This window comes from Tachyglossus aculeatus, chromosome 23 (assembly GCF_015852505.1).
Source record: "Tachyglossus aculeatus isolate mTacAcu1 chromosome 23, mTacAcu1.pri, whole genome shotgun sequence".
Lineage (NCBI taxonomy): Eukaryota > Metazoa > Chordata > Mammalia > Monotremata > Tachyglossidae > Tachyglossus > Tachyglossus aculeatus.
Window position 1 is genome coordinate 42,592,756 of NC_052088.1, and position 27,252 is coordinate 42,620,007.

A 27,252-nucleotide genomic window follows, 5' to 3' on the forward strand; every position below is an offset into this window, starting at 1 on the left:
ATCAAAGACCTTACCCCATATCAGGCTCACAATCTACCTCATCCCTGTTTTACAGAGGGAGAAACTGAGGCCTAGAGAGATGAAGTGACTTGTCCAAGGTCACACATCAGACCCCTGGGTCTTTAAATTACCTCATTACTTGAATTCAGGTGTTGATGCTCAACTATTCGAGCTGTAATTTTGGAGGGTTTCTGATTGCACTGAAACTGTCGTCTAGCTGGAGACTAAAATTTCAGTCATAACACATACACTCACTGTGGGGAGGGACTGGAGGTGGGCAATGCTGTTTTATTGTCCGCTCCCAAGCACTCAGTACAGTGCTCTGCACACTGCTTAGTACAGGGCTCCGCACCGAGTACGCACTGGTTGATGATTTTTAGATGGAAACTGGAAATAATGGCCAAGTTGATTTCCTTCATTAGGGGAGAATCCTCCTTGATCATCATCAATCGTATTTATTGAGCGCTTACTATGTGCAGAGCACTGTACTAAGCGCTTGGGAAGTACAAATTGGCAACATAGGGAGACAGTCCCTACCCAACAGTGGGCTTGATGAGATCAATCAATCATTTATGGAGCGAGTACTGTGTGCAGAGCACTGTACTAAGTGCCTGGGAGAGTATTAAGACAGTGAGCCCCGTATGGGACCGGGACTGTGTCCAACCTGATTAACTCGTATCTACCCCAGTGTCCGTAACAAAGATAACAGAAGAACCATTAGCAGGGTTACGGATTACGGCAGAAGTCAGGACGTTCTGGAGAAAATACATCCATAGAGTCGCTGTGAATCGGAAACGACTCGGTGGCACTGGATAACAACAATACCCCAGCAATTAGAACAGTGCTTGACACAGTAAACGCTTCACAAATACCATTATTATTATTATTATACATCAGAGTTCCCTGCCCACAATGAGTTTATGGTCTACGGTCCAGATCGGGCTCTTGATTATTAAATTCAGCTCACGAACATGCTACATTTTGCTTTCGAGGTGACATTTTTCACTATTAAGGTGCTTGCGGAAGAAGGTTTGGATCTGTTGCCAACAGTCCACCTGGGCCACGGACTGACTCCTTGCCTCCCCTCCCCAGAACACCCCGTGTTTCACTAATCCATGCACGGAGGCTAAACACGGTGGGAAATAAGGAGGGTCGATGCAATGGCCGGTTCCAGGGTAACAGATGACCTGGGGCTTTCCCTTCCCATGGGACTGCAGACGTCTGGAGGCCGCGTTGGCGAAGAATCCGCTCCTCCAGTTACGGTCGTCCTGGCCAAAGATGAAGAGAAACGGGCCTTCGGCCTTCTCGATTGGGATTAAGGTTTGACGGTGAGGCTCCCCGAGCGGGTTTTCCCAAATGTCCAAGAGGTCTAGGAGGCCGGACTCGGTCATCTTGACCCGAGCGAGGTCAAAGCTCAGCCCGGGGAGAGTCCTACCCTTATAGGTGAGGGTGCCCATGGTGTTGGCTACGCAGGCGTTGATTAGGACTGTGGCGGCGATGCCCTTCAGGAAAGACGCCATGGAAAGGCACAGGTCACCCCCTTTGGAGAATCCAAGGAGCCCAACGCCTGGACCCTTGACCTTAGGAGAGAGGAGGGCATCAGGGAGAAAAATGGAAGTTATCTTGAAAATGGAATTTCTGATCTAGGCAGGTCATTCTCCTTCCTGTACACGAGCCATTTATGCAGATAGTCCTACTACGACTACTAATAATAATGATGGTATTTGTTAAGCACTTTCTATGTGCCAAGCACCGTTCCAAGCACTGGGGTAGATACAAGGTTATCGGGTTGTCCCACGTGGAGCTCGCAGTCTTAATCGTCGTCATCAGTCGTATTTATTGAGCGCTTACTATGTGCAGAGCACTGTACTAAGCGCTTGGGAAGTACAAATTGGCAACATACAGAGACAGTCCCTACCCAACAGTGGGCTCGCAGTCTAAAAGGGGGAGACGGAGAACAAAACCAAACGTACTAACAAAATAAAATAAATAGAATAGATATGTACAAGTAAAATAAATAGAGTAATAAATATGTACAAACATATATACACATATACAGGTGCTGGGGGGAAGGGAAGGAGGTAAGGCGGGGGGATGGAGAGGGGGACGAGTTACTTCTTGATGAAGTAACTGAGGCACAGAGAAGTGAAGTGACTTGCCCAACGTTACAGAGCTGACAAGTGGCAGAGCTGGGATTAGAACCCACGACCTCTGACTCCCAAGCCCAGGCTCTTGCCACTAAGCCACACTGCTTCAACTACTACTACTACTACCACTAGCAGCGTGACCTCGTTGTGGGCAGGGAGTGGGTCTGTCTGTTGTTGTGTTGTACTCTCCCAAGGGCTTAGTACTGTAAGCGCTCAATAAATATGACGGGATGGATGAATGAATAGCAGTACTACTACAAATAACAATTATGGTGGTATTTGTTAAGCCCTTATTATATGTCAAGCAAGCCCTTAATAAATACGACTGCATGAATGAATAAAAAAAGTACTGTTCTAAGCGTTGGGGTTGATACAAGCTGATCAGGTTGCACACAGTCCCTGTCTCACTTGGGGCTCACAGTTACTGTTATTATTAATAGTAATAATAATGATAATATTTAAGCTTACTATGTGTCTCTCCCAAGGGCTTAGTACAGTAAGCGCTCAATAAATATGACGGGATGGATGAATGAATAGCAGTACTACTACAAATAATAATTATGGTGGCATTTGTTAAGCCCTTATTATGTGTCAAGCAAGCGCTTAATAAATGCGACTGAATGAATGAATATAAAAAGTACTGTTCTAAGCATTGGGGTTGATACAAGCTGATCAGGTTGCACACAGTCCCTGTCTCACTTGGGGCTCACAGTTACTATTATTATTAATAGTAATAATAATGATAATATTTAAGCTTATTATGTGTCTCTCCCAAGGGCTTAGTACAGTAAGCGGTCAATAAATATGATGGGATGGATGAATGAATAGCAGTACTACTACAAATAATAATTATGGTGGTATTTGTTAAGCCCTTATTATATGTCAAGCAAGCCCTTAATAAATACGACTGCATGAATGAATAAAAAAAAGTACTGTTCTAAGCGTTGGGGTTGATACAAGCTGATCAGGTTGCACACAGTCCCTGTCTCACTTGGGACTCACAGTTACTGTTATTATTAATAGTAATAATAAAGATAATATTTAAGCTTACTATGTGTCTCTCCCAAGGGCTTAGTACAGTAAGCGCTCAATAAATATGACGGGATGGATGAATGAATAGCAGTACTACTACAAATAATAATTATGGTGGCATTTGTTAAGCCCTTATTATGTGTCAAGCAAGTGCTTAATAAATACGATTGAATGAATTAATATAAAAAGTACTGTTCTAAGCATTGGGGTTGATATAAGCTGATCACGTTGCACACAGTCCCTGTCTCACTTGGGGCTCACAGTTACTATTATTATTAATAGTAATAATAATGATAATATTTAAGCTTACTATGTGTCTCTCCCAAGGGCTTAGTACAGTAAGCGCTCAATAAATATGACGGGATGGATGAATGACTAGCAGTACTACTACAAATAACAATTATGGTGGTATTTGTTAAGCCCTTATTATGTGTCAAGCAAGCGCTTAATAAATACGACAATGAATGAATATAAAATGTACTGTTCTAAGCGTTGGGGTTGATACAAGCTGATCAGGTTGCACACAGTCCCTGTCTCACTTGGGGCTCACAGTTACTGTTATTATTAATAGTAATAATAAAGATAATATTTAAGCTTACTATGTGTCTCTCCCAAGGGCTTAGTACAGTAAGTGCTCAATAAATATGACGGGATGGATGAATGAATAGCAGTACTACTACAAATAATAATTATGGTGGCATTTGTTAAGCCCTTATTATGTGTCAAGCAAGTGCTTAATAAATACGATTGAATGAATTAATATAAAAAGTACTGTTCTAAGCATTGGGGTTGATATAAGCTGATCAGGTTGCACACAGTCCCTGTCTCACTTGGGGCTCACAGTTACTATTATTATTAATAGTAATAATAATGATAATATTTAAGCTTACTATGTGTCTCTCCCAAGGGCTTAGTACAGTAAGCGCTCAATAAATATGACGGGATGGATGAATGAATAGCAGTACTTACTACACATAATTATGGTGGTATTTGTTAAGCCCTTATTGTGTGTCAAGCAAGCGCTTAATAAATACGACAATGAATTAATATAAAATGTACTGTTCTAAGCATTGGGGTTGATACAAGCTGATCAGGTTGCACACAGTCCCTGTCTCACTTGGGGCTCACAGTTACTGTTATTATTAATAGTAATAATAATGATAATATTTAAGCTTACTATGTGTCTCTCCCAAGGGCTTAGTACAGTAAGCGCTCAATAAATATGATGGGATGGATGAATGAATAGCAGTACTACTACAAATAATAATTATGGTGGTATTTGTTAAGCCCTTATGTGTCAAGCAAGCGCTTAATACGACTGAATGAATTAATATAAAAAGTACTGTTCTCAGCACTGGGGTTGATACAAGCTGATCAGGTTGCACACAGTCCCTGTCTCACTTGGGGCTCACAGTTACTATTATTCTTAATAGTAACAATAATGATAATATTTAAGCTTACTATGTGTCTCTCCCAAGGGCTTAGTACAGTAAGTGCTCAATAAATATGACGGGATGGATGAATGAATAGCAGTACTACTACAAATAATAATTATGGTGGTATTAAGCCCTTATTATGTGTCCAGCAAGCGCCTAATAAATATGACTGAATGAATGAATAAAAAAAGTACTGTTCTAAGCATTGGGGTTGATACAAGCTGATCAGGTTGCACACAGTCCCTGTCTCACTTGGGGCTCACAGTTACTATTATTATTAATAGTAATAATAATGATAATATTTAAGCTATGTGTCGCATTGTTCTAAGTGCTGGAGTTTTTATTTTTCCTAATAGTATTTGTTAAGTGCTTACTATGCGTCAAGCACTGTACTAAGTGCTGGGGGAGATACAAGGTAATCAGGCTGGACAAAGCCCATGCCCGACATGGGGCTTACAGTTTTAATCCCCATTTTACAGCTGAGGGAACTGAGGTAGAGAGAAGTGAAATGGCTTGCCCATAGTCACCCAGCAGACAAGTGGAGGGGTCAGAATTAGAACCCAGAACACCCCCCCACACACACACACACCCAGGCTCTTTCTACCAGGCCCCGCTGCTTCTCAGCAGCAAGTTTATCCGGTTAGACCTAGTCCTTGTCCCACATGAGGCTCACAGTCTAAGTAGGAGGGAGAACAGGTACTGAATCCCCATTTTACAGATGAGGAACCGAAGGCACAGAGAAGTGACTTGCCCAAGTCACAGAGTTGGCGATTGGCAGGGGTTTGAATCCAAGTCCGCTGACTCCCAAGCCCATGGGCTTTCCCAGTAGGCCACGCTGCTTCGTAGCTAGACAAATATGCATGGGCTGCACTTTTAGAAATTTGCAAAGTCCTAGCAAATTAGTTGTAAAATTTATTAGCAACCTAATAGGAAAAAGGAAATGAAATTGACTACAACTCGATAATAATTATTATTATTATGGTATTTGCTAAGCGCTTACTATGTGCCCAGCACTGTTCTAAGCGCTGGGGTAGATACAGGGTCATCAGGCTGTCCCTCGTGGGGCTCACAGTCTTCATCCCCATTTTACAGGTGAGGTCACTGAGGCACAGAGAAGTTACGTGGCTCGCCCAAAGTCCCGCGGCTGATAAGTGGCAGAGCCGGGATTAGAACCCATGACCTCTGACCCCCAAGCCCTTGCCACTAAGCCGTGCTGCTTCGCCAACATTTCTGGAGGTACGATTTTAAGTGGCAGAAAGAAAGGGTGGTCTGAGATTAGGAGCGGGAAAGCGAGAAACAGACGGGACGGAGACAGTAAAACACTCACACGTGTTTGCATACACACACTACAACCCACAACTACACACATGTCTGTGTCTTTCTGTCTCTCTCCCTTTCCCGGTGGCCAAGTTGCAGCAGAAATAGAGATGCAGCCACGTTTAGCACTGCCACCATTCATTCGTTCAATCGTATTTATTGAGCGCTTACTGTGTGCAGAGCACTATACTAAGCACTTGGGAAGTACAAGTCCACTAGAGAGAGCCGAAAGCAGGGACCCCTAATTGTTCTGTTTTTTTGTTTTTTAAGGCATATGTTAAGCGCTTACTGTGTGCCAGGGCACTATACTAAACGCCGGGGGAAATACAAGCAAATCAAGCTGGACACGGTCCATGTCCCACGGGGGGCTCACAGTCTTCATCTCCATTTTACAGATGAGGGAACTGAGGCCCAGAGAAGTGAAGGGACTTGCCCGAGGTCACCCAGCAGACAAGTGGCAGGGCCGGGATTGGAACCCGGGCCTTCTGAATCCCAGGACTGGGCTCCTTCTAATAGGTCACATTGCATCTCTCATTCATTCAATCGTATTTATTGAGCGCTTACTGTGTGCAGAGCGCTGTACTAAGCACTTGGGAAGTACAAATTGGCAACATATAAATCCCAGTGAATAGTCTCCAGGCCGTAGAAGCAGCATCCACTTTAGCCTGGGGCAAGGAGTATAGGCTGTTGGCAGAGAGGACAGGCATAATAATAATAATAATAATAATAATAATAATAATAATAATAATAATGGTATTAAGTGCTTACTCTGTGCCAGGCACTGTTACTAATAATAATGGAATTTGTTAAGCGCTTACTATGTGCCAAGCACAGTTCTAAGCAGTGGGGGAGACACAAGGTAGTCAGGCTGTCCCGTGTGGGGCTCACAGTTTTAATTCCCATTTTATAGACGAGGGAACTGGGGCCCAGAGAAGTGAAGTGATTTGCCCAAAGTCACACAGCTGAAAGGTGGCAGAGGCAGAATTAGAACCCACTACCTCTGACTCCCAAGCCCGGGCTCTTTCCACTAAGCCACGATGCTTCTGCCTAAAACGCTGGGGTGGATACAAGGTAATTCAGTTGGACACGGTCCCTGTCCCACCTGGGGTCTCTCTGTCTTAATTCCCATTGTAGAGGTGAGGGAACCGAGGCACAGAGAAGTGAAGCGACTGGCCCAACGACACACAGCAGCCGCGTGACGGAGCTGGGATTTGGAACCCAGGTCCACAACGCCACGCGGCTTCTCCAAGTCACTTCTCTGTGCCTCAGTCACCTCATTTGTAAAATGGGGATTAAGACCGGGAACCCCATGGGGGAAAAGGGACCGAGTCCTATTTGATAAGCTGGAATCTACCCCAGTGCCTGGCACATAGTAAGCGCTTAATACCCCAAAAAGGCAGGGGGCAAGGGGGTGCACCGATCAGAGACACACACCTTTGGATGCTGCAGCATATAATCCACAGCCTCTTCGAAATACTCCAGATCCAGGTCATTGATTTCTTCGGGAAGGTCCTCAAATTTGAAATAAGCCAGAGCAAGGGTGGCAAAGCCATGCCCAGACAAAAGGCTTGCCCTGTATTCGCAAAGGCCACCTCCAGTGCCAAACAGGTCAATCACTCCAGGAAAGGGTCCTGCTCCTGGAAGAATCAGCCGAACGGGAAGGAAAAAGAACATTAATTAGGAATCTCAAATGATCATCTTTAATTTTAGAGTCTTGATTATTTCCTCAGCACTACGATTAACTCACTTAAAATGTAATATTCGTGGATTGTCTAAGCAGTACTCTTGGAAGTATGGCTTATGCCCGCTGTTGGGTAGGGACCGTCTCTCTATGTTGCCGCCTTGGACTTCCCAAGCTGTGCACACAGTAAGCGCTCAATAAATACGATTGAATGAATGAATGAATATATATGTATATATGTTTGTACATATTTATTACTCTATTTATTTTACTTGTACATATCCTATTTATTTTATTTTGTTAGTATGTTTGGTTTTGTCTCCCCCTTTTAGACTGTGAGCCCACTGTTGGGTAGGGACTGTCTCCATATGTTGCCAATTTGTACTTCCCAAGCGCTTAGTACAGTGCTCTGCACACAGTAAGCGCTCAATAAATACGATTGATGATGTACACATTTCTATCTCCCTTTTATTACAGATACAGTCTGGATAGGTAGCTACCTGATTATCCTGTATCTACCCCAGCACTTAATAAAGAGCTGGGCACAAAGAAAACGATAATTATTAATCGCCTCCAAACCAGCACCTGCATTCATTCATTCATTCAATCGTATTTATTGAGCGCTTACTGTGGGTGCAGAGCACTGGACTAAGCGCTTGGGAAGTACAAGTCGGCAACATAGAGAGACGGTCCCTACCCAACAGCGGGCTCACGGGCTAGAAGGGGGAGACAGACAATAAAACATATTAACAAAATAAAATAAATAGAATATGTACAAGTAAAATAGAGTAATAAATCTGTACAAACATATATACAGGTGCTGTGGGGAGGGGAAGGAGGTAAGATGGGGGGGATAGAGGGGGACGAGGGGGAGAGGAAGGAGGGGGCTCAGTCTGGGAAGGCCTCCTGGAGGAGGTGAGCTCTCAGGAGGGCTTTGGCTGGGGGGGTGGGGGTCACGTAACTGCTCAGAGAAGCACCGTGGCTCAGTGGAAAGAGCAGGGGCTTTGGAGTCAGAGGTCATGGGTTCGAATCCCGACCACGCCACGTCTGCTGTGTGACCTTGGGCAAGTCACTTAACTTCTCTGAGCCTCAGTCCCCTCATCTGTAAAATGGGGATTCATTCATTCAATCGCATTCACTGAGCGCTTCCTGTGTGCAGAGCACTGTACTAAGCACTTGGGAAGTACAAGTTGGCAACATATAGAGACCCAACAACGGGCTCACAGTCTAGATGAAGAGTGTGGGCCCCCGTGGGCCAACCCGATCACCTTGTAACTTCCCCAGCGCTTAGAACAGTGCTTTGCACCTAGTAAGCACCTAATAAATGCCATAATAATAATTGGCATTTATTAAGCGCTTACTAGGTGCAAAGCACTGTTCTAAGCACTGGGGAGGATAGAGGGTGATCAGGTTGTCCCACGTGGGGCTCCCAGTCTTAATCCCATTTTACAGATGAGGTAATTTGAGGCTCAGAGAAGTTAAGTGACCTGCCCAAAATCACAGAGCAGACATGTGGCAGAGCGGGATTCAAACCCACGACCTCTGACTCCAAAGCCGGTGCTCCTTCCACTGAGCCACGCTGCCAGTATTATTATTATTTGGAGTTGGAGGTCATGGGTTCGAATCCCGCCTCCGCCAGGCGTCTGCCATGTGACCTTGGGCAAGTCACTTCACTTCTCTGAGCCTCAGTTCCCTCATCTGGAAAATGGGGATTCATTCGTTCAATCGCATTTATTGAGCGCTTTCTGTGTGCAGAGCGCTGTACTAAGCGCTTGGGAAGTACAAGTTGGCAACATATAGAGACGGTCCCTACCCAACAGTGGGCTCACAGTCTAGATGAAGACTGTGGGCCCCCGTGGGACAACCTGATCACCTTGTAATCATTATTATTTGGAGTCAGGGGTCATGGGATCGAATCCTGCCTCCACCACGCGTCTGCTGTGTGACCTTGGGAAAGTCACTTCACTTCTCTGAGCCTCAGTTCCCTCATCTGAAAAATGGGGATGAAGATTGTGAGCCCCACGTGGGACAACCTGATCCCCCCTGCGCTTAGAACAGTGCTCTGCACATAGTAAGCAGTTAACAAATGCCATCGCCTTTGCGCATAGTAAGCGCTTAATAAATGCGTGGCTCAAGCGGAAAGAGCTCGGGCTTTGGAGTCAGAGTTCAAGGGTTCAAATCCCAGCTCCGCCAACTGTCAGCTGTGCGACGTTGGGCAAGTCACTTAACTTCTCTGGGCCTCAGTGACCCCATCTGTAAAATGGGGATGAAGACTGTGAGCCCCCCGTGGGACAACTTGATCACCTGTAATCTCTCCAGTGCTTAGAACAGTGCTTTGCACATAGTAAGTGCTTAATAAATGCCATCATTATTATTAATATTATTAGAGAGGAGGGAGGGGGAGGAGAGGGGTGGGAAGAGCAGCTGGGGGCTGGGAGGGGGCGATGGGCGAGCCCACCAATCAAGGGGGGAGACGGAGAACAAAACCAAACATACTAACAAAATAAAATACAATAGATATGTACAGGTAAAATAATCCATCAATCAATCGTATTTATTGAGCACTTACTGTGTGCAGAGCACTGTACTAAGCGCTTGGGAAGTACAAATTGGCAACATCTAGAGACGGTCCCTACCCAACAGGGGGCTCACAGTCTAAAAGGGGGAGACAGAGAACAAAACCAAACATACTAACAAAATAAAATAGATAAATATATGTCTGTACATATTTATTACTCTATTTATTTATTTAACTTGTACCTACCTATTTTATTTATTTTATTTTGTTAGCACTAACAAAATAAAATAAATAGATAACTATATGTCTGTACATATTTATTACTCTAACTTGTACATATCTATTCTATTTATTTTGTTAGCACTAACAAAATAAAATAAATAGATAAATATATGTCTGTACATATTTATTACTCTATTTATTTATTTATTTATTTAACTTGTACATATCTATTCTATTTTATTTTGTTAGTACTAACAAAATAAAATAAATAGATAAATATGTCTGTACATATTTATTACTCTATTTAACTTGTACATATCTATTCTATTTATTTTATTTTGTTAGCACTAACAAAATAAAATAGATAACTATGTCCGTACATATTTATTACTCTAACTTGTACATATCTATTCTATTTATTTTATTTTGTTAGCACTAACAAAATAAAATAGATAAATATATGTCTACATATTTATTACTCTATTTATTTAACTTGTACCTATCTATTCTATTTATTTTATTCTGTTAGCACTAACAAAATAAAATAGATAAATATATGTCTGTACATATTTATTACTCTATTTAACTTGTACATATCTATTCTATTTTATTTTGTTAGCACTAACAAAATAAAATAAATAGATAAATATATGTCTGTACATATTTATTAGTCTATTTATTTAACTTGTACATATCTATTCTATTTATTTTATTTTGTTAGCACTAACAAAATAAAATAAATAGATAAATATATGTCTGTACATATTTATTACTCTATTTAACTTGTACATATCTATTCTATTTATTTTATTTTGTCAGCACTAACAAAATAAAATAGATAAATATATGTCTGTACATATTTATTACTCTATTTATTTATTTATTTATTTATTTAACTTGTACATATCTATTCTATTTATTTTATTTTGTTAGTGCCAACTTGTACTTCCCAAGCGCTCAGTCCAGTGCTCTGCACATAGTAAGCGCTCAATAAATACGATTGATTGATTACAAGATGGCAACATAGAGAGACGGTCCCTACCCAACAGCGGGCTCACAGTCTAAAAGGGGGAGACAGAGAACAAAACCAAACATACTAACAAAATAAAATAGATAAATATATGTCTGTACATATTTATCACTCTATTTATTTATTTATTTAACTTGTACATATCTATTCTATTTATTTTATTTTGTTAGCACTAACAAAATAAAATAAATGGGCAAATATATGTCTGTACATATTTATTACTCTATTCAACTTGTACATATCTATTCTATTTATTTTATTTTGTTAGTACTAACAAAATAAAATAAATAGATAAATATATGTCTGTACATATTTATTACTCTATTTATTTATTTAACTTGTACATATCTAGTCTATTTTATTTTGTTAGTATGCTTGGTTTTGTTCTCTCTCTCCCCCTTTTAGACTGTGAGCCCGCTGTTGGGTAGGGACCGTCTCTCTATGTTGCCAATTTGTACTCCCCAAGCGCTTAGTCCAGTGCTCCGCACACAGTAAGCGCTCAATAAATACGATCGATGATGATGATGATTTGTCCTTCCCAAGCGCTTAGTCCAGTGCTCCGCACACAGTAAGCGCTCAATAAATACGATCGAATGACGCTGTTGTACCATACTTTCCCCACGAGGTGGCAGTGACCCCCCCACGCTGTTGTACCGGACTCTGCCCACGAGGGGGCAGTGACTCCCGACGCTGTTGTACCGCGCTTTCCCCACGAGGGGGCAGTGACTCCCGACGCTGTTGTACCGCGCTTTCCCCACGAGGGGGCAGTGACTCCCGACGCTGTGGTACCGGGCTTTCCCCACGAGGGGGCAGTGACCCCCCCACGCTGTTGTACCGGACTTTCCCCACGAGGGGGCAGTGACTCCCGACGCTGTGGTACCGGGCTTTCCCCACGAGGGGGCAGTGACTCCCGACGCTGTGGTACCGGGCTTTCCCCACGAGGGGGCAGTGACCCCCCCACGCTGTTGTACCGGACTTTCCCCACGAGGGGGCAGTGACTCCCGACGCTGTGGTACCGCGCTATCCCCACGAGGGGGCAGTGACTCCCGACGCTGTTGTACCGCGCTTTCCCCACGAGGGGGCAGTGACTCCCGACGCTGTTGTACCGCGCTTTCCCCACAAGGGGGCAGTGACACCCCCCCACGCTGTTGTACCGTATTTTCTGAACGAGGGGAAAGACGTACTGCCAATTGGGTAGTACCGTAGTTTCCCAAAGCGCTGCCCAATCCATCAGTCGTATTTATCGAGGGCTTACTCCGTGTGTTGCGCCGAGAATCAGCGAGTGAGACCCAGGTAGAAATTTAGAAGTGGATTTTATTAGCGCGCGGCTGCAAGGGGCCAGGGACCCAGATCAAGCAGCACTGATCCCATTCTCACTGCGTCTTTTATTCAGTTACAGCAACATGGGAGGGAGCATTTAGGAATTTCAGGAATCCAATTAGGACCAACAGGATGCTGTAAATTCTCTGTTTTTTACTGCCTTGTAAAGGTTGTTGTTATGCCCTATGGCCTTGTATAGATAGGTGTGTAAATTCTGTTATCTTCTGTTGTCACTGTCTTGTCAGGATGTCACCTGACCTAGGACCTTATTTTATTTTGTTGGTATGTTTGGTTCTGTTCTCTGTCTCCCCCTTTTAGACTGTGAGCCCACTGTTGGGTAGGGACCGTCTCTATATGTTGCCAATTTGTACTTCCCAAGCGCTTAGTACAGTGCTCTGCACATAGTAAGCGCTCAATAAATACGATCGATGATGGTGATGATTTGTACTTCCCAAGCGCTCAGTCCAGTGCTCTGCACACAGTAAGCGCTCAATAAATACGATTGAATGACGCTGTTGTACCATACTTTCCCCACGAGGGGGCAGTGACCCCCCCCCACGCTGTTGTACCGGGCTTTCCCCACGAGGGGGCAGTGACCCCCCCCACGCTGTTGTACCGGGCTTTCCCCACGAGGGGGCAGTGACTCCCGACGCTGTTGTACCGCGCTTTCCCCACGAGGGGGCAGTGACCCCCCCACGCTGTTGTACCGTATTTTCTGAACGAGGGGAAAGATGGACTGCCAACTGGGTAGTACCGTAGTTTCCCAAGCGCTGCCCAATCCATCAGTCCTTCAATCAGAGCGCTGTATTAAGCGCTTAGGGGAGTCCACGTCAACAGAACTGGCAGACCCGTCCCCTGCCCGTGGCTGAGGGTCCAGGAGACACACAGCCAGAGCCTGGGACGGACGGCATCCACTCTCCGCGCCCGAGCACTGACCTGGGGGCAGGAAGAGGGTGGCTCGCACGCTGCCTTGGCGCACGGGGATCCTCCTGACGCCGGGGGCCATGAAGACCCGCTCGTGCAGGGCGTTGGCCAGCACGGGCCCGTCCGCGGGGCCGTGGCCGTCCAGCACCTGCAGCTCGACGCGGAACGGGGTCCGCACGTCCCGCTTGACCAGCCGCCACAGGGGCCGTTGGGGCCGCAGGGCCCAGATGAGTCCCATGGGCTCCAGGCCGGAGAAGCTGCCGCCCGGCCCCGCCGCCGCCCGCTCCAGCTCCAGCCGCCCGCCGCCGTCCGCCCGGTAGCGGCCCCGCGCCCCGAACGGCTCCCCGGACTCGTCCAGCAGCGAGGCGCGCACCGTCACCGCCTGCCCCGGGCCCAGGCCCCGGACCGACACCCGCACCGCCTCGTCCCACGGGCAGGGCCCAGGCGGCTCCACGCGCACGCTCACCGCCATGCGGTCGAGCGCTTACGACAGTGCTCTGCACACCCAGTAAGCGCCCAATAAATACTGTTGATTGGTGGGCTCGCCCATCGCCCCCCGAGTTGGGCCCGCCCGGAGACGCTCAACAGCCAATCCCCGGCCAGCTGCTCTTCCCGCCTCTCTCCTTTCATTCATTCAATCGTATTGATTCATTCAATCGTTTGGTTTTGTTCTCTGTCTCCCCCTTTTAGACTGTGAGCCCGCTGTTGGGTGGGGACTGTCTCTATTATTATTATCACTCTATTTATTTTACTTGGACCTATCTATTCTATTTATTTTATTTTGTTAGTGTGTTTGGTTTTGTCTCCCCCTTTTTGACTGTGAGCCCGCTGTTGGGTAGGGACTGTCTCCATATGTTGCCAGCCTGTACTTCCCAAGCGCTTAGTCCAGTGCTCTGCACACAGTAAGCGCTCAATAAATGCGATTGATTGATTGATTATTTATTTGACTTGTACATACCTATTCTATTTTGTTTGGTTTCGTTAGTGTGTTTGGTTTTGTTCTCTGTCTCCCCCTTTCAGACTGTGAGCCCACTGTTGGGTAGGGACTGACTCTATATGTTGCCAGCCTGTACTTCCCAAACGCTTAGTACAGTGCTCTGCACACAGTAAGCGCTCAATAAATGCGATTGATTGATTGATTATTTATTTTACTTGTACATATCTATTCTATTTTATTTTGTTAGTATGTTTGGTTTTGTTCTCCGTCTCCCCCCTTTTAGACTGTGAGCCCACCGTTGGGTAGGGACTGTCTCTATATGTTGCCAGCTTGTACTCCCCAAGCGCTTAGTACAGTGCTCTGCACACAGTAGGTGCTCAATAAATGCGATTGATTGATTGATTGATTGATTGATTGAAGGGCGATGGGCGGGGCTCCGCGGAAGCCCCCGGTGCGGGAGGTGTGTGGGCGTGGCTCCGTTGAGGGAAAGTGGGCGGGGCTTCCATGATGGGCGAGGGTTTCCTGAGGGGCGGTGGGCGGGGCTCCGCTGAAGGGGGCGTGTGGGCGTGGCCCCCGCCGAGGGAAAGTGGGCGGGGTTCCGTTGAAGGGGGCGTGTGGGCGTGGCCTCCCTGAGGGAAGGTGGGCGGGGCTTTCCTGAAGGACGATGGACGGGGCTCCGCTGAGGGTGTGTGGGCGGGGTTTCTGAGTAACGATGGGCGGGGCCCCGCGGAGGGAAGGTGGGCGTGGTCTTGGCGAGGGCGTTGTGGGCGGGGCCCCGTGGAGGGAGGGGGTGTGTGGGCGGGGCTTTTCTCAGGAGCGATGGGCGGGGCTCCGATGGAGGGGCCGTGAGGGCGGGGACCCGCTGAGGGAAAGTGGGCGGGGCTTCCCAGATGAGCGAGGCTCAGCTGAGGGAGGGAGCGTGTGAACGGGGCTCTTCTGAGGAGCGATGGGCGGGGCTCCGCTGAAGGGGCCGTGTGGGCGTGGCCCCGCTGAGGAAAGGTCGGTGTGGTCCCGGCGAGGGAGGTGTGTGGGCGGGGCCCCGCTGAGGGAAAGTGGGCGGTGCTCCGCTGAGGGAGTGTGTGGGCGGGGCTTTTCTGAGGAACAATGGGCGGAGCTCCGCCGTGGTGGGCGTGGCCCCGCTGAGGGAAAGAGGGCGGGGCTCCGCTGAGAGAGTGTGTGGGCGGGGCTCCGCGGAAGGGGGCGTATGGGTGTGGCCCCGCTGAGGGAAGGTGAGCGTGGCCCTGGTGAGGGAGGTGTGCGGGCGTGGTCCCGCGGAGGGAAAGTGGGCGGGGCTTCCCTGATGGGCGGGGCTCCGCTGAGGGAGGGAGTGTGTGGACGGGGCTCCTGCTGAGGAAAGGTCGGTGCGGTCCCGGCGTGGGAGATGTGTGGGCGGGCCCCGCTGAGGGAAAGTGGGCGGGGCTTTTCTGAGGAACGACGGGCGGGGCTCCGATGAGGGGGGCATGTGGGCCATGGTGAGGGAGGTGTGTGGGCGGGGCCCCGCTGAGGGAAAGTGGGCGTGGCGACGTTGAGGGGGACGTGGGCGTGGCTTCCGTGGTGGGCGGGGCTCCTCTGTGGGGTGTGTGGCCGGGGCTTTTCTGATGAGCGATGGACGGGGCTCCGCTGAAGGAGGCCTGTGGGCGTGGCCCCGCAGAGGGAAAGTGGGCGTGGCCCCGCTGAGGGGAGGTGGGCGTGGTCTCCAGTCCTGGAGGTGCGTGGGCGGGGCCCCGCTGAGGGAAAGTGGGCGTGGCCCCACCGAGGGGAGGTGGGTGGGGTTTTCTGAAATGCGATGGGCGGGGCTCCGCTGAAGGGGGCGTGTGGGCGTGGCCCTGGCGAGGGAGGTGTGTGGGCGCGGCCCCGCTGAGGGAAAGTGGGCGGGGCTTCCCTGATGGAAGGGGCTCCGCTGAGGGAGGGATTGTGTGGACGGGGCTTTTCTGAACAGCGACGGGCGTGGCTCCGCTGGAGGGGCCGTGTGGGCGTGGCCCCGCTGAGGGAAGGTGGGTGTGGTCCCGGCGAGAGATGTGTATGAGCGGGACACCGCTGAGGAACGATGGGCGGGGCTCCGCTGAAGGGGGCGTGTGGGCGTGGCCTCGCCGAGGGGGGGAGTGGGCGTGGCCCTGGTGAGAGAGATGTGTGGGCGTGGCCCCGCTGAGGGGAGGTGGGCGTGGTCCCCAGCGCGGGAGGTGTGTGGGCGTGGCCCCGCTGGGTGAAACGTGGCGGGACTCCGCTGGAGGGCGATGGGCGGGGCTTCTCTGAATGGGAGATGCGGGCGTGGCACCGCGGAGTGACTGTGGGCGCGGTCACGGCGCGGGAGGTGTGTGGGCGTGGCCTCGTTGAGGGGGATGTGGGCGTGGCTTCCCTGATGGGCGGGGCTCCTCAGTGGGAGTGTGTGGGCGGGGCTTTTCTGAGGAGCGATGGGCGGGGCTCCGCTGAAGGGGGCGTGTGGGCGTGGCCCCGCTGAGGAAAGGTGGGTGTGGTCCCGGCGAGGGAGGTGTGTGGGCGGGGCCCCGCTGAGGGAAGGTCAGCGGGTCTTTCTGACGTAAGATGGGCGGGGCTCCGCTGAAGGGGGCGTGTGGGCGTGGCCCCGCTGAGGGGAGGTGGGCGTGGTCTCAAGCGCTGGCGGTGTGTGGGCGTGGCCTCGTTGAGGCGGGACGTGGGCGCGGCCTCCCTGGTGGGCGTGGCTCCTCTGTGGGAGTGTGTGGGCGGGGCTTTTCGGATGAGCGATGGGCGGAGCTCCGCTGAAGGGGCAGTGTGGGCGTGGCCCCGCTGAGGAAAGGTGGGTGTGGTCCCGGCGAGGGCGGTGTGTGGGCGGGGCACGGCTGAGGGAAAGTGGGCGTGCCCCCGCTGAGGGAAGGTGGGCGGGGTCTTTCTGACGTGAGATGGGCGGGGCTCCGCTGAAGGGGGCGTGTGGGCGTGGCCCCGCTGGGGGAAGGTGGGCGTGGTCTCCGTCGTGGGAGGTGTGTGGGCGTGGCCTCGTTGGGGGAAGGTGGGCGTGGCCCTGGTGAGGGAGGTGTGTGGGCGTGGTCCCGCTGAAGGAAAGTGGGCGGGGCTTTCCTGAGAAGCGATGGGCGGGGCTCCTTTGAAGGACGGTGTGGGCGTGGCCCCGCTGAGGGAAGGTGGGCGGGGCTCATCTGATCATCATCCTCATCATCAATCGTATTTATTGAGCGCTTACTGTGTGCTGAGCACTGTACTAAACGCTTGGGAAGTACAGGTTGGCAACATCTAGAGACAGTCCCTACCCAACAGTGGGCTCACAGTCTAGAAGGGGGAGACAGGGAACCAAACCAAACATACTAACAAAATAAAATCAATAGAATAGATAGGTACAAGTAAAATAAATAGAGTATTTATCTCCCTTCAGCGGCATCCATGCCCTTTGATCTGTGACCTTAGGACGTCTGATATTCATCCCACCATACTGGTGTACAGAGCCTTAAATTATATATTATAAATGATGATGATGATGGCATTTATTAAATGCTTACTATGTGCAAAGCACTGTTCTACGCACTGGGGAGGTTACAAGGCGATCAGGTTGTCCCACGGGGGGCTCGCAGTCTTCATCCCCATTTAACAGATGAGGGAACTGAGGCCCAGAGAAGTGAAGTGACTCGCCCCAAGTCACACAGCCGACAATTGGCGGAGTCGGGATTTGAACCTGTGACCTCTGAGTCCAAAGCCCGTGCTCTTTCCACTGAGCCACGCTACTTCGACTTATTCATGTCTGTCCCCTCCTCCGGACCGTCAGCTCTGATTGTTAGCACAGTGTCTGGAAAATACTATCAGCATCATCACCCTCCTGTAACAGAAAAGTAATTGAGAAAAGTTTCTAATTATAGTAATAACGATGATGATGATGTTAGGGAGGGTAAAAGCCAGAGCTGTAGGCATAGCAAGTCGGTTGTTCCCCTCTAGACTATAAGCTCGTTCTGAGCAGGGAATGTGTCTGTTTATTGTTCAAATGTACTCACCCAAACACGTAGTACAGTGTTCTGCACACAGTAAACGCTCAATAAATACCCTCGAATGAATGAATGAATATGTGTGGAGCATTGTACTAAGCGCTTTCGAGGGGACAATACAACAATAAAACATTCAGCTGCAAATACTTGTGGGACAGTGCCAACTGGATAATTTTTTTTTAAGTGAGCTATCCCTTTAATTTCTTTTCAGGCTTTTGCACAAACAGCATTTTAGTCGAAATTCCGATTCCACATTCGTGTCTTCTCAGGCACCATTTTGGCCCTAGCTACAGATTTTCGACAGGAGTAATGAGTTCGGCTTGTGTCCGGAGAGCTGCCCCAGCATGGTCGGTCACTGAAGTCCACTCAGAACTCATGATCCAGTTGTGGATAACAATCTGGAATTCCAAAGCTCACGGAAAAAAATCTCGGGGGTCAATAGACATATAAGGGAATAGGCAGGTTCTTTCCAAATCCTGAGAAACTGCATCAGTAACCTACTCTTAACTTGAGAAGCAGCAGAAGCAGCGCGGCTCAGTGGAAAGAGCCCGGGCTTTGGAGTCAGTGGTTGTGGGTTCAAATCCCGGCTCTGCCAATTGTCAACTGTGTGACCTTGGGCAATTCACTTCACTTCTCTGGGCCTCAGTTCCCTCATCTGTAAAATGGGGGTTGACTGTGAGCCTCCCGTGGGACAACCTGATCACCTTGTAACCCCCCAGCGCTTAGAACAGTGCTTTGCACATAGTAAGCACTTAATAAATGCCATTATTATTATTATTATCGTGGCTAGAGCACAGGCCTGGTCATGAGTTCTAATCACAGCTCCACCACTTATCTCCTGTACGACCTTAGGTAAGTCAATTCACTTCTCTGGGACTCAGTTACCTCATCTGTAAAATGGGGATTGAGATTTTAAGCCCCAGGTGGAACAGGGACTGTGTCCAACCCAATTTGTTTGTATTCACCCCAGCGCTTAGTACAGTGCCTGGCACCTAGTAAGTGCTTAACAAATACCATAATTATTATTATTATTCTTATTCTCTGGCCTCAGTTACCGCATATGTAAAATGGGGATTCAATTCCTATTCTCCCTCCCACTTGGTTTGGGAGCTTTGTGTGGGACAGGGACTGTTTCTGACCTGATTATCTTGTATCTTCCCCCAGGGCGTTGAACAGTAGTTGACACACAGTAAGCCAGAGCTTAGATCAGTGCTGCAGCGCTTAGAACAGTGATTTGCACATAGTCAGCGCTTAACAAATACCATCATCATCATCATTTAACAAATATTTATTATTATTATTACCCTGGTCCATGAGATTGGGAAGCAGCATAGCCTATTGGACAAAGCCTGGGCCTGGGATTCAGAGGGCCCGTGTTCATTCATTTATTCATTCATTCAATCATATTTATTGAGCGCTTACTGTGTGCAGAGCACTGTACTAAGTGCTTGGGAGAGTACATCTAATCCCAACTCCACCAACTGCCTGCTGTGTGACCTTCGACAAGCCACCTAACTTCTCTGTGCCTCGGTTTCCTCAACTTCAAAACGGGGTTCAGTACCTTTTCTCCCTCTCCATGTAGGACTGAGATTGCGTTCGACCTGATAGTATCGAATCTACCCCGGTGCCTAAGCACACTATTTTGTATTCAGTGTTTTGTACTATTTTGTAAGCACTTAATAGATACCATTCCTTAAGCTTCATCAGTTACTTCATCTGTAAAATGGGGGTTAAGACTGAACCCCACATGGGAAACCTGATCACCTTGTAACCTCCCCAGCGCTTAGAACGGTGCTTTGCACATAGTAAGCGCTTAACAAATGCCATTATTATTATTATGTGAGCAGGGAACACATCCACTGTGTTGTATTGTCCTCTCCATAGTGCTTAGTACAGTGCTTTGCACGTGATAAACACTCATTAAATGCAACTGATTGATCGATTAACTGTAAACTCGTTTTGGACAGGAAAAGTGTCTACCAACCCTGCTGTACCGTACCGTATCCATGCTCTGTCCACTAGGCCATGATGCTTCTCAAGTTAATAATTGATAATAAGTTAATAAGTAATAACTCATGACAGGACATTCAAAAGTCCCCTGCTAGCAGTAAAAAACAGCCCGTTCTCAATTATTTAGGAAAACACAATCTCTGGCTAAATATTAAAGTTTTCTTGATGCAAGCCTGGCACATTTTCAGGCGATCCAGTAGGGCAGAAAATTAGGGGTGAAGTAGAATGGGTTGGGGTGGGATTTTGAAGAAAGCTGCGGGGCAGAAGCGCGTGGAAATGTCCTCATTTGTGAGCAGAATCAAAGTTGTGCAAGCCCCGGGATTTCTGAGAATTGTTGGCCGCATTCTGTGTCCAGAACCTGGGAATCTCTTGACTTGATTCTCCCCTTCCTGCTGGTGGCGGGATGGACAGGACATGGACTGAGGCCAGGAGACTTGACAGCTCCATAAAGAGCACTCGCCCACACATCCTGGGTTCTAATCCCAGCTCCGCCGCTTGTCTTTCGTGTGACCTTGGGCAACTCACTTCACTTCTCTGGGCCTCAGTTATTACCACATCTGGAAAATGGGGATTAGCCCCATGTGTGACAGGGACTGTGTCCAACCCCATTAGCTTGTTAGCTGATTAGCTAACCCCAGCGCTTAGAACAGTGCTGGACACATAGTAAGCGCTTAACAAATACCAATAATGGTCATCCCTCACCTCAGGGGAGTCAGACCTCTCAGCTCCTGTGGGTGATACTCGCCCGCATTCCTCACCTCAGGGAAGTCCGACTCCCCCAACTCCTGTGGGTAGCACCCCCATCCTTCACCTCAGGGGAGTCAGAGCCCCCCATTTCCTGCAGGCAACACTCACCTTCATCCCTCACCTGAGGGGAGTCAGAGCCCCACAACTCCTGCGGGCAACACTCGCCTTCATCCCTGACCTCAGGGGTATCAATGGGGAGGATTGATACAGGTCTCACCTGAGATGCAGGCAGCCTGGAACCTCAGAGTCATCAGCTGCACCCCCATTTATCTCTCGGCAATTCCTTCGGGTCCTCACAACCACGAGGCCCAGAGGAGAGAGGCAGGGAGAGAAATACCAATGGATCGAAAGAGTAAGAGAAGACGAAAGGGAACTCTTAGTACACTGCTTTGCACACAGTAAGTGCTCAATAAATATGATTGAATGAATGATTCAATGTCTCCCTCTGCTCTGCCACTATCTTTGCTCCCCGTGTCTGATTAACAATAATGATAATAATAATAAATGATAATTGTGGTATTAGTTAAGCACTTCATCATCATCATCATCAATCGTATTTATTGAGCGCTTACTATGTGCAGAGCACCGTACTAAGCGCTTGGGAAGTACAAATTGGCAACATATAGAGACAGTCCCTACCCAACAGTGGGCTCACAGTCTAAAAGGGGGAGACAGAGAAGAAAACCAAACATACTAACAAAATAAAATAAATAGAATGCACTTATAAATAAATAGCACTTAGTATGTACCAGGCTCTGTACTAAGCACGGAGGTGGATAGAAGCAAATCAGGTTGGGCACAGTCTCTGTCCCACATGGGGCTCACAGTCTCAACCCCCATTTTACAGGTGAGGGAACTGAGGCCCAGAGAAGTGAGGTGACTTGCCCGAGGTCACACAACAGACCTCGTATTAGAACCCATCACCTTCTGACTCCCAAGCCTGTGTCCCATTCACTATGCCATACTGTTTCTCTACATCTCCAGCTGGTTCTCTGTCACCGACGGGAAGCGCAGGGAGAGAACTACAAATGGACGGAAAGAGTCGAAAAGACACATAGTAAGTGCTGAACAAATATCACAATTGTTATCATATAAAAGGAATTCAATGAGGACAGGTGTAACTGGGTAGCGTGGGCAAAGCACTATACTACCAAGTAATCCATTAGTTATTGAGAATTTACCGTATGCAGAGCACTGTGCTAAGTGTTTGGGAGAGCACAATATAATCAATCAATCAATCAATCAATCGTATTTATTGAGCGCTTACTGTGTGCAGAGCACTGTACTAAGCGCTTGGGAAGTACAGGTTGGCAACGTATAGAGACAGTCCCTACCCAACAGTGGGCTCACAGTCTAAAAGGGGGAGACAGAGAACAAAACCAAACATACTAACAAAATAAAATAAACAAAATAGATATGTACAAGTAAAATAAATAAATAAATATGTACAAACATATATACATATATACAGGTGCTGTGGGGAAGGGAAGGAGGTAAGATGGTGGGACGGAGAGGGGGACGAGGGGGAGAGGAAGGAAGGGGCTCAGTCTGGGAAGGCCTTCTGGAGGAGGTGAGCTCTCAGCAGGGCCTTGAAGGGAGGAAGAGAGCGAGCTTGGCGGATGGGCAGAGGGAAGGAGGGCATTCCAGGCCCGGGGGAGGACGTGGGCCGGGAGTCGATGGCGGGACGGGCGAGAACGAGGTACGGTGAGGAGATTAGCGGCGGAGGAGCGGAGGGTGCGGGCTGGGCTGGAGAAGGAGAGAAGGGAGGTGAGGTAGGAGGGGGCGAGGGGATGGACAGCCTTGAAGCCCAGGGTGAGGAGTTTCTGCCTGATGCGCAGATTGATTGGTAGCCACCGGAGATTTTTGAGGAGGGGAGTAACATGCCCAGAGCGTTTCTGGACAAAGACAATCCGGGCAGCGGCATGAAGTCTGGATTGAAGTGGGGAGAGACACGAGGATGGGAGATCAGAGAGAAGGCTGATGCAGTAGTCCAGACGGGATAGGATGAGAGCTTGAATGAGCAGGGTAGCGGTTTGGATGGAGAGGAAAGGGCGGATCTGACACCTAGAGATATCAGTACAGTGCTCTGCACACAGTAAGCGCTCAATAAATACGATTGAATGAATAAGTAATTTTCAACTCTGCTGGCCATATGACCTTCAGCCTATTTGTCTTTGCCTATCGTCCAGACTCTCTGGTTTAGATATTGCGCTATTTGTTAAGTGCTGACTCTGTGCCAGGCACTGTACTTCAGTTATTTGTCTTTAGCTATTTGCCATGCTCACTGGAATGGATAATGTGATATTTGTTTGGCGCTTATTGTGTGCCAGGAACTGACTTCAGTTATTTGCCATGCTTGCTGGCATGTAGATAGATACTGTGGTATTTGTTAAGCGCTGACTTCTAAGCACAAGCAAATTGGGTTGGACAAAGTCCGGGTCCCAAATGGAGCTCGCTGTCTTAATCCCCGTTTTACAGATGAGGGAACTGAGGCACAGAGAAGTGAAGTGACTTGCTCGGGGTCACCCGCGGCATTCAAGTGGCAGAGCTGGGATTAGAACCAGGTTTTTCTGACGCCCAGGCCCGGGCTCTATCCATTAGGCCACACTGCTTCTGCTGGTAGCGATGTGTGCTATGAAGCAGCCATGCAGTGACATCATTAGGTCATGCCATGCGCAGTGAGGCGTAATGACATCATGGTCATGTGGGGAGGTATAAACTGGATGCGTCTTTGCCCACCAGTGGCTCAATGGTTTGTCAACCCCTGGTTTCGGAGGAAAATTATGAGAAGACCTAGGTTCCAATCTGTGCCACTACTTGCAGGGTGACCCTGGGCAAGTCACTTAACCTCTCTGTACTTCGATTGGTTGCTCTACAGAAATGACAACTTTTACAATGTCAGTCGCACAAGGGACAGGGACTACGTCTGATCTGATCTGTGCTTTGCACACAGTAAAGCGCTCGATAAGTACGACTGAATGAATCTCCTGTGTGTACTTCAGTGCTTAGCCCAGAGCTGGACGCAAAGTAAACACTTAATAAATCTCATCACCGAATCGTTCATTTTTACCGGTAACTCACTCCAAGACTACCAGCTGGGCTTAAACATTACAGTTCATTCATTCATTCATTCAATCAATCGTATTTATGGAGCGCTTACTGTGTGCAAAGCACTGTGCTAAGCGCTTGGGAAAGTACAGTGCAACAACAGGGATTCATCGAGAAGAGACGGTGCTTCACTGTGTCAGTGCCAAGGCAAAAGTTCCCCAAATAGCAGTTCATTCATTCGGTCTTGTTTATTGAGCGCTCACTGTGTGCAGAGCACTGTATTAAGCGCTTAGAAGAATACACTTCAAGAATCACACCAATCACACCAGAAACCTAATTCCAGGAAATAATTACTTGAATACCACCAACCTACTGCCAGCTTGTAAACATTTTCACCTCTACAAAGCCCTGAGAAGCAGTGTGGCCTAATGGATAGAGCCCAGACCTGGGCGTCAGAAAGACCTGGATTCTAATCCCAGCTCTGCCACTTAGCTACTGGGTAACATTGGGCAAATCACTTCACTCCTCTGTGCCTCAGTTACCTCATCTGTAAAACGGGGATGAAAACTGCGAGCCCCGTGTGGGGCACGGACAGCGTCCAACCTATCTTGTATCTACTCCGGCGCTTAGTACAGTGCCTGGTACCTAGTAAGGGCTTAACAAATACTATTAAACAAAAAAAACTTTCACCTCTACAAAGCCCTAACGAGAAAATAAGGTCTCCTGGCTTTTTGAAATGTAAAAAAGACAAATCAATCAATCGTATTTATTGAGCGCTTACTGTGTGCAGAGCACTGTACTAAGCGCTTAAAGAAAGAAATTATTAAGACAAATTAAGACAAAGAATTAAGACAAAGAAATTAACCCCGTGAAGATGGAAAACAGAGGCAACGGATGAACTCCAGGTAAAGTAGGAATAAACAACTCCCCACCCCCTGCTGAAAGAATCCTTTCAAACACAGCCGCCGCTTTTCTCGGTATGCTGCCCCAAACACATCCGATCCAGGATTTAATTGGGGGAATTTTTAAACTTATAACTGTGATATTTTACCCTTAGCAAAAACTAGATGAGAATTGAGCGGTAGGCTCCATTTAGAATGGAATAAAGCTGAGAACCTGGGGTTGTTGTAGCATGATGTTGACAGTCTCTTGAAAGTACTCCAGGTCTACCTCCTTAAAGTCGTGGGGGAGATCTTCAAATTTGTAATAAGCTAGAGGCAGGATAGCGAAGCCGTGATTAGCCAGCAGACTCGCTCTGTATTCAAACAGGCACCCTCCAATACCAAATATATCAATGATTCCTGGAAGGGATCCTCGAAGAGGCAAAGCGTAGGTATTTATTCATGAATGTTACGTTCTCTAGGTCAGACTTCTCTTTCTCGTGACATTTCTAAGCAACTTTGATACCGGTACCCACAGCTGTTTTGAGCATCTACTTTGTTCAGAGCACTGTGCCAAGTGCTTGAGGCCTGTATAGGAAAAATCAGATTCAATCCCTGTCCTCGAGAACAGCAGCAACAGTTGTGGTATTTGTTAGGCGCTTACTATGTGCCAGGCACTGTACTCAGCGCCAGGGTGGATACAAGCAAATCTCCCCCTTTTAGACTGTGAGCCCACTGTTGGGTAGGGACTGTCTCTAGATGTTGCCAATTTGTACTTCCCAAGCGCTTAGTCCAGTGCTCTGCACATAGGAAGCGCTCAATAAATGCGATCGATGATGATGATGATGATGATGAGTTGGACACAGTCCCTGTCGCTCGTGGGGGTCGCAGTCTCCATCCCCATTTTCCATATGAGGTAACTGAGGCCCAGAGAAGTGGGGTCACAGTCTCAATCCCCATTTTGCATATGAGGTACCTGAGGCCCAGAGAAGTGAAGTGACTTGCCTGAGGTCACACAGCAGACAAGTGGCAGAGTCGGGATTAGAACCCATGACCGTCTGACGCCCAGGCCCGTGCTCTATCCACTACACCACGCTGCCTCTCCAGAAGCTTGCTATCTAGTGAGGGAGAGAGTAGGCATAAAGCGATGACTACGCAATAGTCACTTTGAGACATACACGCTGAGTCCAAGTTAATCAATCCATACCGAATAAACAGATACATTCGTGATTGCTGAGAGGATGTCATGATGGGGAAGGTGGGAGGATTAATCAAAGAATACCAGTTGGACATGGCTTTTTAAGAGAATTTAGAAGGAGGACAGGGATGTGAAGGAGGGCAGGGGTAAAGGGTGTTCCAGACAGCGGGAAAAGTGTGAATAAAGGATCAGAGGTGAAGCGTGACAGAAGCAGAGTACAGATTGTTATTATTATTGGAATATAACAGGGTAAGGTAGCAGAAAGGTAAGAGAGTCAGTTGATGGGGAGAGCTTTGAAATGTATGGTCAGGAGATTTTTATCTCCAAGGAGAAGTCTTACACAACAAATAGTAGGAAGCTACTGGAGGTGTTTGAGGAGAGTCAGTCAATTGTATTTATTGAGCGTTTATTGTGTGCAGAGCACCGTACTGAGCACTTAGGAGAGGACAATTGAACAAGAGACACATTCCCTGCCCACAACAAGCTTACAGCCTAGAGGAATTATGAGCTTCAACTGGCAATTTAGCTAAAATGTTGGGTACACCCGAAAGGAAGTATTGAACAGGGAAGAAGCTGAAGGCTCTTTAAGTGGCAACTGCCTAAATTGTAGGAAAGAAGGTGAATTCACAAGAGTGTTGGAAAGGACCGTGAACTGGGGAAGTGGCTGAATTGTTTACCCCATACCTTTTGTTTTTTTTGGCTTTAGCTCCATTTCGACACCAAAATAAATTCCATTAAAGGCACTGAGAGTCTCGCAAACTCCCCTGAGAGTTGGTGAGCTGGGCTCATTCTGGTGAAGAGAGGCTCATTGGGAATTTCATTCTTTGGTAATGAAAGGAGGA

General features: G+C 48.0%; 2 protein-coding genes across 2 annotated transcripts; both read right to left on the minus strand.

Moving 5' to 3' along the window:
- Positions 1–864: 864 nt before the first annotated feature.
- ACOT6 (acyl-CoA thioesterase 6) lies at positions 865–14,133 on the minus strand. The gene is made up of 3 exons (XM_038765695.1): positions 13,640–14,133; positions 7,367–7,569; positions 865–1,580 (listed from the first exon to the last, which is right to left on the minus strand). Exons 1-3 carry the CDS (start codon positions 14,097–14,099, stop codon positions 975–977), a joined length of 1,269 nt encoding a protein of 422 aa, XP_038621623.1. The 5' UTR covers positions 14,100–14,133; the 3' UTR covers positions 865–974.
- A 1,332-nt stretch (positions 14,134–15,465) lies between these two features.
- LOC119944590 (extensin-like) lies at positions 15,466–27,122 on the minus strand. The gene is made up of 5 exons (XM_038765588.1): positions 27,095–27,122; positions 25,448–25,542; positions 18,818–18,924; positions 17,101–17,559; positions 15,466–16,990 (listed from the first exon to the last, which is right to left on the minus strand). Exons 1-5 carry the CDS (start codon positions 27,120–27,122, stop codon positions 15,466–15,468), a joined length of 2,214 nt encoding a protein of 737 aa, XP_038621516.1.
- Between the last annotated feature and the right edge of the window lie 130 nt (positions 27,123–27,252).